This window comes from Nycticebus coucang, chromosome 12 (genome assembly GCF_027406575.1).
Source record: "Nycticebus coucang isolate mNycCou1 chromosome 12, mNycCou1.pri, whole genome shotgun sequence".
Classification (NCBI taxonomy): domain Eukaryota; kingdom Metazoa; phylum Chordata; class Mammalia; order Primates; family Lorisidae; genus Nycticebus; species Nycticebus coucang.
In genome coordinates this window covers 80,254,330-80,269,150 of record NC_069791.1, presented here as the reverse complement: position 1 = coordinate 80,269,150, position 14,821 = coordinate 80,254,330, and the positions used below count along the sequence as shown (strand labels likewise).

General features: G+C 46.3%; 1 protein-coding gene across 3 annotated transcripts; it reads left to right on the top strand.

Moving 5' to 3' along the window:
• Positions 1–417: 417 nt before the first annotated feature.
• KCTD7 (potassium channel tetramerization domain containing 7) lies at positions 418–14,304 on the top strand. Of its 3 annotated transcripts, XM_053555158.1 has the most exons (5): positions 418–816; positions 3,535–3,704; positions 9,311–9,489; positions 9,918–10,290; positions 12,185–14,301. In XM_053555158.1, exons 1-5 carry the CDS (start codon positions 673–675, stop codon positions 12,186–12,188), a joined length of 870 nt encoding a protein of 289 aa, XP_053411133.1. In that variant the 5' UTR covers positions 418–672; the 3' UTR covers positions 12,189–14,301. The 3 variants fall into 3 exon arrangements, with proteins under 3 accessions (XP_053411133.1, XP_053411136.1, XP_053411134.1); XM_053555161.1 differs by having other exon boundaries at positions 679–816; positions 3,457–3,704; positions 9,918–14,304; XM_053555159.1 differs by having other exon boundaries at positions 682–816; positions 2,613–3,704; positions 9,918–14,304.
• Positions 14,305–14,821: the final 517 nt, after the last annotated feature.

Here is a 14,821-nt window from a genome sequence, read left to right as displayed (position 1 = left end):
CTTCTAACTTGAGTCTTCTTTTCGGATTCCTGCATGAGTCAGTGGGGAAGGACGGCCAGTCGCGGTGCCCGTGCTGTCTCCCTCTCTACGGCTTCAGCCCTCCTCCTGTCACATCCTCCAGGAAAGGATGCCCGGGTCCCCAAGGAGGAGACAGGAGCAGCCACCCTGGAGACAGACGTGCGAGCAAGAGAACAGCCCCTGTCTGGAGTCACGGGGCACCCCCACAGCCGCGGGAGGGGTCCCCAAAGCTCCTGCGGAGGCCCGCTGTGAGGAGGCGGGGGTCGGCGTTGGGGGGGCGCGCCCGCTGGCCGGAGAACCAATCAGAGCAGGGTAGGTCAGCAGGCCTGGCTCCCAATGGTCACTCGGACGCTGGCCGAACGCACCGCCTGCTCTGCGACTGGGCGAGCTTCCTGCCAATCAGGGCGGAGCCCGCAGGGGCTCGGCCAATAGTGGGAGGCGGCCGGGTCAGGCCCGGGCCCGGCGGTCCGCGCGGTGGTCCGCGAGCGGTCTGTCGCTGCGGGAGCGGTAGTCGTGCGGCCCGCGCGCTCCGGCTCTCAGCCTCTCTGGCCTGCCCGCGGCCGGTCGCGTCATGTCAGGCGCTGCTCGGCGGTAGTGCCCGGGGACGACGCCGCCGCCCGCCCGAAGCCGCGCCCACTGCCCAGAGCCAGAGGGATGGTGGTAGTCACGGGGCGGGAGCTAGACAGCCGTCGCCCGGACGGTGCCATGTCCAGCTCCGACGCCGAAGACGACTTTCTGGAGCCGGCCACTCCGACGGCCACGCAGGCGGGGCACGCGCTGCCCCTGATGCCCCAGGAGGTACCCGGACAGAGTGGGGGGGGGGGCGCGTGGGAAGGGCGCGGGGAGATGCAGGTGCCGGACAGAGCTCACGTTGGGAGGGGAGTATCTGGGCTGGGGGCCGAGGTCGCGGGTCGGCGCGAGCAGCTTTGCTCCCCCACCCGCACCCCTGTAAATGTGTAAAATGCACCGAGTGTGTCTCCCCTGACCCAAGGGACAACTGGCCTCCCATCTCCCTCCTTCCAGCACCCACTGCCTGCAGGGTTGATTTGCGCCCTTCCCTATGTTTACCAACTGAAGGAGGGCAGGCCATGGGAGACCCCGGAGTCCCAAGACATGATGGTGCTTTCTAGAGAACACAAAAGGAGCCCTAGTGGTTACTCATACCCAATCTCCAGCTGCCCAAGCAATGGGAGAAGGAGCCATCTGCAGATGAGGAGCAAGCCAAATAATAAATAAACGTGTCCACACTCACTGACAGCCGTGGGTCTTCCACTCACTAGCGAGGTGCTGTGATGCACTGTGGCTTCCACTGCTCTTATTTAATGTGTGATATTATCATGTTATCACCCGAAATGACCCTAAATATGAAGGAAGATGGGGCCTTCTGGACACTGAAGAAGAAATCTAGGAGGTGGGGGCTAAGGTAGTGATGGGTCCTGGAGCATGTGATGTATGGAGTCCCAGGACAGTGGACAGAGAGGCTCAGGGAAGCTGGGCTGTGTGAGGATCTTGTGTAATGGTTGGAAACCCTATACTCCAGCATCCTAGGAAACTTGTAAAAATGAGCAAAATTCTAGAAATAGTCTCTGCAATTGAAAGAAAGAGATCCAGTGGTGCTATTCTTTGTGTAGTTTGAGAGAGACACTGCAGGCCAGGGCTCCAGGGCCACGTTCCCCAGCAATTACATGGCTCTGTGTGAGCTCTAAAACTCTGTGTTTTTGATGACTTTTGTCCTTTCTGCTTCAATCTTCTAATTTCTAGTATGGAGCAAACACTTGGTTTGGTATGAAATATCCAGGGAAAAGGATATTTTTCCAAAGCTCCAGAAATGTAAAGTATTATTATTACAAAACAATAGTTGAGTCCTTGATATACACATAGAATGGTTTTTGAGGACCTATGGAATAAACAGAAGGCATTTCCACGTGCTCTAGGTGCAGAAGAGTAACAGTGCTTTTGTACACAGAGCTGTAAACACCTATTTCATTCATTCATTTAATAATTTTGGGTCTTTACTGTGATCCCAACAGTGCACAAGGCCCTGGGTAAGTTCATGTATCTGTATCCTACTTTCTTTCACAAAGGGTTTGAAAGTTGGGAAAAGGCATTGTCTAAATAAAAATACATAGACTTCCACTGGAGTGGAAGAGATGTAATATTGAAAAGTATGCACTGGGAAGACTGGACGTGGTGGCTCCTACCGGTGATCCTAGCACTCTGGGAGGCCAAGGAGGGTGGATTTCCAGACCTCAAGAATTCAAGACCAGCCTGAGCAAGAGTGAGACCTCCGTCTCTGAAAATAGCCAGGTGTTGTGGTGGGCACCTGTAGTCCAAGCTACTTGGGAGGCTGAGGGAAGAGAATTGCTTGAGCCCAAGAGTTTGAGGTTGCTGTCAGCTGTGATGCCATGGTACTCTACTGAGGTTGACAAAGTGAGACTCTGTCTCAAAAAAAAAAAAAAATTTTTATATTTTTATAAAAATTTTTATATTTTTATTTTTTTTATCCCAGTATGTACTGGGATAAAATTTTAGTTGATCTGGAAGAAGTTTGTAGGAAAATTAGAGAGAACTGAAACTGACCTCATTTCTTTCAGATGCAGTTTGATAGAAACCATAATCTGCGAAAGACATTAAGAAAAAAAGCTCAAGCATTTTAGGGGAAACCTTAAGCTTCTTAGGGCACATCTATATCATCATTTTCCTGGTTCTCAGCCAGCCTTGCCTCCAGAACCTTAGCTGGACTAAAGACTAACCTTCACACTTTGCAGATGAAATAGGAGAGGACTAGGTACCTGGAAACTTTAACACACATCTACTGAGCTCTGCTATGGCAGCCCTATGATTGGCGAACATACTTTACCTGCCTGTAGGGGTTTGGGGCCTAGTGGAGTGTGTGTTGACAGAGGAAAATAACTACCAATGTATTGTGCTAGGTGCTATAATAAAGTGTGGCACACCATGAAGGCATGATGAAGGAATATGTCATTAGAATATCTTGGGGGCAAGTAAGGGACAAAGTCACAGAGGAGGGGAACTTGAGTGGAAGCTTCTAGAATTAGTGGATGCTGCTAACCTATATGGTGCCTTGGTGTGAATTAGAAACAGGGCACATAGCTGGGTTAGAGATCACTGTCATCCAATTTCCCTTATACAGTAAACAACCTACACCACCACATTGGGTGACTCTTTGTTTAATGAGCAGAGGGAGAGTGGTAAGCACATGCTGAGCAGAGAAGACAGCAAGGACAAAAAGGTGGTCAGTTCAGGAAGTGGAAGGAGAATGATGAAGGCTGGAATCATGTGACTTAAGAGCTATCAGGGGAAGAATGGGCAGAACTTGGCAATTGATGAGTATGGGAGGAGGAAGGAGAGGGACGATAAAGTGTTCAGTGGGTTCCTAGGGCTTGGGTGACTGAGCAAGTGGTTGGCACCAAACAGACCCAGGAAGACTGAAGATGGAGCAGCCTGCCTCTCATTCCCCTCTGCCTGCCTGAGAGCCGCATGGTTCCTTTCCAGTTTCCTGAGGTTGTCCCCCTTAACATTGGAGGAGCTCACTTCACTACACGCCTGTCAACCCTGAGGCGCTATGAAGACACCATGCTGGCAGCCATGTTCAGTGGGCGGCATTACATCCCCACGGACTCTGAGGGCCGGTACTTCATTGACCGAGATGGTACACACTTTGGGTATGTCTCTCGCTTTACCATCAGCTTTGTAGTCCTAGCCTGGGGTTGGGTATGGAACTTTGGCATCTTCCCTTGTACCTAGAAGAAGAGATAACATATTGATACAATTTACTAAATGTACTTGTTGAACTGGGAAATGTTTATTTTCTTTGCCACAGGTGACAAGGACAGCCAGAAAAATCACAGTTCCACACTGGCTGGGTATTGGCTGGGTACGATGAAATTGCTTCTATCCTAGGCAGTTTTTAAATTTTTACTGGTATTTATTTATTTATTTTTAATTTTTTTTAAATTTATTTTTATTTTTTAGAGATAAGGTCTCATTACACAGCCTCAAACTCCTAGACACCAGTGATCCTCCTGCCTCAGCCTCACAAATAGCTAGTTGCATACCACCATACCCAGCTATCCTAGGCAATTTGAGATCAATAAGTTATCATCTGTGTGGAGAGAAATAGGTGTGATCCCGTCTAGAAGTAGAAGATAGTGTAAAACAGCTTCTCAGAGGAAACCTTCAAATCTAGATTCTGGGGCTCAACATTGCCATGGGGAGGAAGAAAGGCATATAGCAGTGTTTCCCAGACTTACTTCAGTAATTTAAAACACTAACCAAAAGAAGATGAGGGAAGGGCTGACATAGGGTTGCCATCCTTTAATTTGTCAAGAAAAGCCTCTTTTTAGAAAATCCTTCTGGGCTGGGCACAGTGGCTCATACCTGTAATCCTAACACTCTGGGAGGCTGAGGTGAGTGGATTGCTCAGGAGTTCCAGACCAGCCTGAGCCAGAGTAAGACTGCATCTCTGAAAAAATAGCCAGGGTTATGGCAGGGGCCTGTGGTCCCAGCTACTTGGGAGGCTGAGGCAAGAGGATCACTTGAGAACAAGAGTTTGAGGTAGCTGTGAGCTATGATGCCACATCACTCTACCGAGGGCAACAAAATAAGACTCTATCTCAAAAAATAAAATAAAATAAAGAGTTAAAAAAAACTTTTTTTTTAGATTAAACAATCCTTCTGTTCCTGTCATTTTAACAAAAAAAATATGGGAAAACAAGAAGGAAAAAAAATGCAGTCTGGCATAGTGGCATATGCCTGTAGTCCCAGCTACTCTGGAGGCTGAGGCAGGAGGATAACTTGAGTCCAGGAGTTCAAGGTTGGAGTGTGCTTTAATGGCACCTGTGAATAGCCACCATGCTCTATCCTGGACAACACAGTGAGATTCATCTCTAAATATAATGATAATAATAACCTTTCCCAAGAAAGGACTTTTGATATAGGGTGTCCAACCTGTGGCCTCATGCAAACTTTGTGAGGACTGTTTTGCTTATCTGTGGTATTGGATATTACGGAAATTATGCACAGAATTTTTTTTTTTTTTTTTTTTTGCTCATCAGCTTTCATTAATATTTGTGTATTTAATGTGTGACCTAAGATAGCTCTTCTTTCAATGTGGTACAAAGAAGCTAAAAGGTTAGACACCCGTGAATGATCTAAAGATTTTATGTCTCAGTTTCCTTGCTTATAAAATGAAAATAGCTATAGCTGCCTCACAGGCCTATCAATGAGTTTTAAATATAGAGCCTTGGTGTGACTCTGGCCAGGTCGTTTCCCTTCCAGGTGTGTGGCTGGAACTCCAGGCTTCTTAAGTCTAAATTTGGAGATGAAAAAAGAACTTACATTGTCTTTGACCTTCAAATAAATGCCCAGGGAAGCAGAAATTCTCAACTACTACATCTCTGTGCTGACCTCCAAGTAGGACTGCCCACATTATGGGAAAGGGTCATTTTTATCCTCAGAAAGGAGCTTCAGGTCAAATAATTTGCTGTGAAGCATCTGGGTTGCCCCAATGTGCTGTCAGCTGCCTCCAATGCTGAGAAAACAAAAGTGTCACATCGTTCTGCAGAACTATAAAAAGATTCTTGTTTGCAGGCTGTTTGGGGGAGGAAAGTGCTGGACCCAGCTGGCAGCTCCCACAGCACTCCCAGCTGAGCCTTATCCCAGAATCTTGATTTTTAGAGCTCATCAAGGTTTCCTGAAGATCCTAAAGGACTAATTTTAGGAGGGGCCATAGGAAGAGGGAACAGGGTTTGACTCAAGACTGATTGATGTCACCTATGCCCAGGTGACACAGAGGGGAGAGTAACAAAACAGGCAAGGGTGTGGCAGACAGCAGGATATGGTAGCATTCAGACTCAGACCTCTAGATTCCAATGGCCTATGATTCATCCTCAGCAGATGAAGTTGTTGAAGGACTCATAAAATAGGGGTGCGGGGAAATTGGTGCTGTGCATTTCTCTACTGGTACAGTTCATGTATACCCAGCACCTACCATGGACGCTGCTTGGGCCTCCACCTGGGGCAGTATTATGATCAGCGTAACCACACTTTGGTCTGAACACTTCTGCTGAAGCCTGGATCATTGTGGGTATGGGCTTAGAGTCAGCCATGTCTGAATCTGAGCCTCTGGCAGCTGTGGTTGCTTGAGAAAAGCTGTTTCTTAACCTCTCTGGGCTCCATTTATAAAACAGAGATAAGATAACTCATGCTATATAATGTTGAAAGGATGAACTGGGATAACATACATATGGTCGCTGACCCAGATTAATACTTAGACCATGTTTGCTAATATCTTTTTATGGTCGTAGGCTAAGCTATTGTTCCATCAGCAACAGCTTGATCTTAGAGTTTATTCCCTTCCTAGAGCTACCAGTGATGGGTCTGATTACCCTTAGCACTAAAGAATCTGAAAAGTGAGTTAGAAAGACTGAATTTTTATTTTAAGAAAATGCAGTATGGCTCAGCGCCTGTAGCAACAGTGGTTACGGTGCCAGCCACATACACTGAGGCTGGCCGGTTCAAAACCGGCCCCGGGCCAGATAGACAACAATGATAACTGCAACAAAAAATAACTGGGCGTTGTGGCAGGTGCCTGTAGTCCCAGCTACTTGGGAGGCTGAGGCAAGAGAATCGCTTAAGCCCAAGAGTTTAAGGTTGCTGTGAGCTGTGACGCCACGGCACTCTGCCGAGGGCGACATAATGAGACTCTGTCTCAAAAAAAAAAAGAAAGAAAGAAAAATAAAAGAAAATGCAGTATGTGCTTTTATTCAGTCCTGGAGTCAACTTGTTCGGACATTATAGTTAGATGTTAATCTTTTCCATATAGCTACAGAATAATGCTAGTGACAAAGATGTGGAACAGTTAGAACTCTTTCACATAGCTGATGGAAGTGCAGAAATGATACAACCACTTTGTTAAACATGTACCCATCCTGGCTTGGCGCCTGTAGTTCAGCGGCTAGGGCGCCAGCCACATGCACCGGAGGTGGAAGGTTCAAACTCAGCCCAGGCTTGCCAAACAACAATGACAATTACAACAACAAAACAGCCAGGCGTTGTGGTGGGCGCCTGTAGTCCCAGCTACTTGGGAGGCTGAGGCAAGAGAATCGCTTAAGCCCAAGAGTTTGAGGTTGCTATGAGCTATGATGCCACGGCACTCTACCAAGGGCAACATAATGAGACTCTGTCTCAAAAACAAACAAACGAAAAAAGAACCACATGTACTCGTCATCCTATGACTGAACAGTTCTACCCCTAGTACTTACCCAAGTGAAATTGGTGCTTGTGTTCACACAAGGTTTTTTGGTTGTTTTGTTAGAGAGAGGGTCTCACTCTGTCACCCAGGCTAAAGTGCTGTGGCATGATCAAATGAACCTTGAACTCCTGGGCCCTGGGCTCAAGTGATCCTCCTGTCTCAGACTTCCAAGTAGCTGAGACTATAGGTGTGCACCTGTAGTGTGCACACACCTGGCTAACTTTTAATTTTTTGTAGAGAAAAGGTCCGCTGTGTTGCATAAGCTGGTCTCAAACTCCTGGCCTCAAGTAATCCTTCTGCCTTGCCTTCTCAAAGTACTAGTATTATAGGCTATGCCTATATAATACACAAAAAGATTTATATAGGAATGTTCATTGCAGCTATTCATAATAGCCAAAAATGGAAATAACTCAAATGTCCATCAATAGGAGAATGGGTACTTATAGTATATTCATACAATGGTATACTACTTATGTAATAAACAATAAAAATAAATAAGAAACAAACTGTTGTTACATACAACATGGTGGCTAAATCTCAAAAGCATTATGGCTTGGGGGTTTTATTTTGTTTTAATATTTTTTGAAATACAGTCTCACTCTGTCACCTTGGTGACATCCTCTTGCCTCCTCCTCTCTAGTAGCTGGACTACCAGCACCCACCACAGAATCCGACTAGTATTTCTATTTTTGATGGAGATGGGTTCTTGTTCCTGCTCAGATCGGTCTCAAACTCCTAATCTCAAGCAATCCACCTGCCTCGGCATCCTAAAGTGCAAGGATTACACACGTTTGCCACAATGCCTGGCTGTAAAAGCATTATGTTTAAGGAAGTAGCCAGGTAAAAAAAAAACTTAAGAAAGAAAGCAGAGGTATGGAAGAGAATGTACTGTATGATTCTATTAATATGAGTTTCAAGAAAAGGCAAATTTTTGTTGTAGAAGGAAAAAGTTAGAGCTTGGTCAGGGAGTGGTTAGGTGAGTATATTCACACTTAAGTAATTGAACTATATGATTAAGATTTGTACATTTATTGCTGGAGGTGGTGGCTCACATCTATAATCCTAGCACTCTGGGAGGCCAAGGTGGGTGGATTGCTTGAGCTCGGGAGTTTGAGACCAGCCTAAGCAAGAACAAGACCTCATATCTACTAAAATAGAAAAACTTGGCTCAGTGCCTATAGTATAGTGGTTACAGCACCAGCCATGTACACCAAAGCTGGCAGGTTTGAGCCCGGCCCGGGTCAGCTAAATAATAATGACAATTGCAACAAAAAATAGCCAATGGCCAAATGGGAGGCTAAGGCAAGAGAATCACTTAAGCCTAAGAGTTGGAGGTTGCTGTGAGCTGTGATGCCACTGCACTCTACCAAGGGCGACACAGTGAGATTCGGTCTCAAAAAAAAGAAGAAAGAAAAGAAAGAAGGAAGGAAGGAGGGAAGGAAGGAAAGAGAGAGAAAGAGAGAAACAGAAAGAAAGAAAGTTGAGTGTCATGGCAGACACCTGTAGTCCCAGCTACTTGGGAGGCTGAGGCAAGAGGATCACCTGAGCCCAAGAGTTTGAGTTTGCTGTGAGCTGTGATGTTGCCATGGCACTCAGGGTGACAGAATGAGACTCTGTCTCAAAAAAGAAAAAAAGATTTTCCCATGTATTGAATATTAAAAATATATATAAAGGAGCTAGATGTCATATCTTTCCATTATGCCTATAAATACCTATTGATAATATACATAACATTATAGTAGTAATAATAATCATTGATAATAGCAACTATAACACTTATTGAGGGCTTACTCTGTGCTGGGAATTTCCTTAGCTCTTAATTCCCTCATAACATTATGCAACAGTTTTATTATTTTCTCCCATTTTACAGGTGCGGTAACTGAGGCACTGAGGGTTAAGTTCACCTATGCGTGCTTACACAGCTGGCAGTCTGGTTCCAGATTCTGTTTAACCATTATGTGGCATCACCCAGGTCCATTAGCTCCTTCTCACCCACCCTCTTTCCTTCCTGCTCAGAGATGTACTCAATTTCCTGCGCTCAGGGGACCTGCCTCCCTGGGAGCGAGTGCGGGCTGTGTACAAAGAGGCCCAGTACTATGCCATCGGACCCCTTCTGGAACAGCTGGAGAACATGCAGCCGCTGAAGGGGGAGAAGGTGCGCCAGGCGTTTCTGGGACTCATGCCCTATTACAAAGGTGAGGACTCAACTGCCCAGGACAATTGGGATATGAGGGAGGAAGGTTGCAAAGTATCTATCAGGTCTTGGTCTCCATTAGAATATGTCCAGGGTCTGGGATTAATCCAAATTACTCAAGATAGGAGAAAACGTTCTCCCTTCTGAATCACATTGGGAAGATTCAGGTCAAGCTAGACTCACTTTGTCTATGACAGTCAACAAATCTCACTTTCAAAAGGACAGTTCTCATCTTTTTGGTTTCTTTTTGCGCTAGACAACGGGATCATTGTTTAAGTTTGTGCGTTTCATAGACCCACTGAGTGCTTCTCCAGGAAATCTGTCTTATCCCTCCTGTGTCCTGCTGTCAATAGGACTCTCTGTGTATCCTCCCACTACCTTGTCCCACCTCTCCGCCCCAGTGATGGGTGCTGTGTTCACCCCTCCTAGACCATTTGGAGCGGATTGTGGAGATTGCCCGTCTGCGTGCGGTACAGCGGAAGGCCCGATTTGCCAAGCTCAAGGTCTGTGTCTTCAAGGAGGAGATGCCCATCACCCCCTACGAATGTCCACTCCTTAACTCTCTGCGCTTCGAGCGGAGTGAGAGTGATGGGCAGCTCTTTGAGCACCACTGTGAAGTGGACGTGTCTTTCGGGCCCTGGGAGGCCGTGGCTGATGTTTATGACCTGCTGCACTGCCTGGTCACGGACCTCTCGGCCCAGGGTCTCACTGTGGACCACCAGTGCATTGGGGTATGTGACAAGCACCTTGTCAACCACTACTACTGCAAGCGCCCCATCTATGAGTTCAAGATCACATGGTGGTGAGTAGCCCTTAGGCAGCAGAGGCCTGTCAGGGAGGGTGTCCATTCCCCTTGGTGGCTCTGGGAATAAGATCCCTGGAGGGGTGGCTGGCTGCCCCAGAGCTTGCTGAGGTGAGGACAGAGTCCTGAGGCACAGCTCCAAGGGGACAGAGGTCCAGTTGCAGTCTGCCAGCTGTACCTCAGGGTTAGGCCCAGGGCTTGTGGCCCACAGGGACATGGGGCCTGTGCTCAATTGGTCTTTCCTTGAGGCATGGCCATCTTTACTTGAGGCTGATGGGGTCTAGTTAGAGCTTGACCAGAAAATCCAGAGTAGAGCCATTACCAAACTGATGTAGGCGTAATCACTTCCTTAGTTCTGTTCAAGCCCCCTTCCCTGTGCTCAGTATATTGGTATGAACATGGAATATGATGGATGGGGGATTTTCCTGAGTAGCCATCCACAGCCTCTGGCAGAAGAAAAAAGTTCTCTCCCAGTGCACCCTTTCTCCTCCAAGGATGGTCCACCACATTCTTAGGATGTGGAAAGATATCTTTTCCTCTTGGAACATGTTTTTCACCACCTTTTGGGGATTTAACCGTAGTTGCCAAAGCCATGTACCAGGTTGGCCTTAGAAAACCACAATGTTTACAGCCCCGTCTTAGGGCCACAGCTCCCTTGCTTGCAGGGTATCTTCTCACAGGTCTAGAATGCAAATTTCCAAGGCTCCTTTTGAAGATTCCCTAAGTCAAACAGGCAAGATGCCTCCATCTTTTACCTTTGAAATGTAACATCCTTTCTAGAGGCGCAAAACACTTTCTTGGCTGCTATTTCATGTGTTAGAATCCAATTTGTGGTGAACCTCATTGGAAGGGGACCCTCTTTTTAACCCCCATTGCTTTATCCTGCTAACATTCTCCTTCTAGGAGAGTGCTTACCCTGGGAAAGTAAAGGAAGGGCTGGCTGAGAGGCACAGCTATCGTAGGGCTGTAGGAAGACCGCAGCAAACCTCCGTTATATTTTACTCCCCACATTTCAGAAAATGAAAAAGATCCACAAAGATCTGTTCCCACTGCATTTCCTTCTTGTTCTGTCTGCATCCTGGGCCAACTAATCAGGGTATGGACCTGCATCTCCTAAAGGAAGAGCTATGCAACACCACTGACCACAACATCATATTTGTGGGCTGCATTAAGGGTATCTCTCTATAATTAGAATTCCTGGGTATTCTTGAAAGGAGATTTTTTTTCTATGTAAAGAATTAGTGAGAGCTGGGCGTGGTGGCTTGTGCCTGTAGTCCCACCTACTCAGGAGGCTGAGGCAAGCTGATCACTTGAGCCCAGGAATTTGAGGTTACATAGTGTACTGTTTGAGGCTGTGGTATGCTATAATTGTGGCTATGAATAGCCACTGCACTCCAGCCTGGGTAACATAGTGAGACCCCATCTATTAAAAAGAGAGAGAGATAGATGAGGACAGATTCATGGGTCTCTGATCTTCAGGACCAGATAGGTGAGGTAGGGGCAAGGAGTTTGCTGAACACATCTTTGTCTATTTGAGGAAGAGACGGCCAGGCCCTGAGACCTTGGCTGAATTTCTCCATTGACTGAAGGATGGGGAGTCACTGCCCTCTGAGTGGAAACAGAGTCTAGGGTTTGGTTTTGCACTTATGTTACACTTTCATGGGTAGAACAGAGTGGTGGCTGAGGTCTAAGAGGACAGTCATTCATGTTCTATAATACGTACTCTCTCTGTCATTCTCCCATACAAATAAATGGGCTCTCTTCTGGTCCTATAGACCCTGCCTGGAGCTTAGTCCAACAGCTTGGCTCTTGCCTTATTCTAACAGAAAAGCCTTTCATTTAAGTTGTTGTGATTGATGTTACCTACTGCCTAACATGTGTTCATTTTTGACAGCTAATGAGGCAAACTATTGAGGAGGAAGTGCGTGTGCGTAGAGAGCGGATTATTAAGCCCAGCACTTTCAGTGATCTGGCCTCAACCCCTTCTCCTCACCCCTGCTATGGAACATCACAGCCTCTGCTTGTTTAGAGTCCATACCTTAAACAGGGAGAAACTTATTTGCTCAAATGCAAGTCTGCTCATGAACAGGTCTTGAAGGCTTGCCTGGGGTTACTGGGATGCTGTAGGATTCAATATGACACTGTCCCTGTGCCTCTTGCTGGAGACAACTGTGTTTCTCTGTTCCTGGGTGTTGGCCTCACAGTGGTGTGTTCTGTGCCACTGTGGGAGACAAGGCTCTGGGCCAGTAGAGCAGGCAGAGAAAGAACACCGGACAGCCAGCTTAGAGCTCTTTCTGAACGGAGTAAAAACATTCAGTGGCCTAGTTTGGCCATTCACTGATGAGAAGCCAAGGACGGGTTGAAAAGTGCAATTGGTGGTTTGTGGTAATGGCCTTCAAATAAAGGGGTCATCCCCATGGAAGTAGCTTCTCCCACTCTGATCCCTTTCCAGCTCTGAATTTCCAGGCCCAGAGCATCAGAAAGGTTGTGTATGGAAGGAAGGCTCCAAAGGATGAACACTTCTTCCTGATTAAAAGGAAGTATATTTTTCATAGAGTTGTTATGGATAATGACAATAAATGCCTCTCATCTTGACAAGGGGCTAGATGTATTTTGCTTTGAGTCAGACCAGTAGTTATTGATCACACCAAAATGCATGTCTTTGGAGCTTCCTATTCATTTGACCTTTTCCCCTGGCACCATGCTCACTGGTTGGGAAGGTAAAAGTTTTAGGAGATAGGACCACATGATGTAATGCTAGGCATAACAAAATTCAATAAAAATAAATAACTTAATAGTAACTCATAAGACTGAAACAAAACTATTCTGAAACATGTCCCATTCCAGGGAGAGGAATTCTCTTGGTGATGCTCTAAATAGAAGAAAGCCATTGTCATCCTCCTTACTCTACCTCTACCTTATTCGCTAGGTATACCATGCAGAAAGCAGACAGCTGTGTTCTGGAAGTTTCTATTCTTTTTTTCCTAGAGCTCAGGGTATACTTGCAGTTGTCTGAGCCTTGTGCCTCCGGCTAAGTGATACAATCTTCCTGTTCCATATTGCTCACTGGAGGTGTAGGAAATAGATATTTGCAAGACATGGAGTGGGGTGGACATCTGTGATGTGATCTAGGTCTGGGCTGGATCCTACAGAAGTTAAGACAAACAGCTATAACAAAAGAAATACTACTCATGCAGAGCGTTTGATCCCAGTAAGAATTTCAAATATTGTTGTTCCGCATACCTTCTGTCCATATTTGATTCTAATATAAGTGATTAAGCTTTCTTGGGTGCTGTTTTGCTGGGGGTCTTGGTGGGGCTCTTGCATGAAGAACCTGTCTCATGGTCCTTAAAGGAGAGAGGCTTTCTTCATCTGAAGCTGGAGTGTTAGAAACCCGAGTGGGAGAGTCACTTCCTGGAATTCTGGACAAAGCACATATGTGTGTATATATTGGGTGTTGTAATATTAATTGGGGGTTGGAGGTGGAAATGAAAATTGGGTGTAGAAATAGCAGTCACTGCTGGAGTGTGGGAGGTCACCTGGGTCCGTTGTCTTCCTTCTGTACAGTGTTGGTTTCTGTACACAATATAATACTTCCTGTGTTGGTTCATGTACCTGTCTGTGAGCCCTTTTGCACGTGAAACCTCAGTACCCTCAGAGGGCATTAAAGTCAAGAACTAGAACCTTGGTGCTGTGCTTTTCTTTTTTGGAGACTTGCTCTGCCCCCCATTTTGCCAGCAAATATGTTTTAATTTCTGCTTAAAATGTGATATGTTTGAGGAGGTCACACTAAATATAACAGGCTCTTACCTGAGACCAGCAGCTGAACTTCTGCCCTAACTTGATATTAAAGAGAGGTGGGCCCCGTGAAGACCCTTCTGGGGTTACTCTAGCCTTGTCTTTGTTTCAGGTAGGAGTATGCCCACCCCAGCCTAGACAAACAACTCTGGCCTCTTCTGTTAAGAGTTCTCTGAGAGAAGGGACCACAATTGCACAGTCACTTGTGTGGCTCACAACTACGTCAGGAAGTTCTGAAAGAAACCGTTCCTGTCCTATTGCCACTTTTTCAATGGGGAGATGAGTAGCTGTAAACTTAGCCAAAATGGTTAAGACCCTTTCTTCAGCGGGCACCTGTACCCACCTACTTGGGAGGCAGAGGCAGGAGAATCGCTTGAGCCCAGGATTTGGAGGTTGCTGTGAGCTGTGATGCTACAGCACTCTACCCAGGTGACAGCTTGAGGCTCTGTCTTAAAAAAAAAAAAAAAAAAAAAAAAAACCCTTCCTTGAGGAAAATGGGCATAAGTTGCCCTTCCTCTAAAAGCAGAGTTTGATGCTTTCCTGGCTCATGAGCATACTCATCAAGAAACCCTTTGGAGTCACTTCATGAATTAACCCACAACGTTGACTTCTAAAGCACTGGGTAGCTACACCACTCTCCAGTTGCTGCCGTAAGTCTCTCATTATTCTGGCTTTCAAACAAAACACTGCATCATCTGTGCCAAATGTATTTCCTGACCTAATTATTAAGCAC

What these genes read in the sequence shown, in the direction of transcription:
- KCTD7 (XM_053555158.1), top strand. Translation starts at nt 673, where the DNA reads ATGGTGGTAGTCACGGGGCGGGAGCTAGACAGCCGTCGCCCGGACGGT. An exon ending in TGCCCCTGATGCCCCAGGAG is followed by an intron (nt 817 to 3,534) that starts GTACCCGGACAG and finishes GTTCCTTTCCAG; the next exon opens with TTTCCTGAGGTTGTCCCCCT. An exon ending in ACTCATGCCCTATTACAAAG is followed by an intron (nt 9,490 to 9,917) that starts GTGAGGACTCAA and finishes CACCCCTCCTAG; the next exon opens with ACCATTTGGAGCGGATTGTG.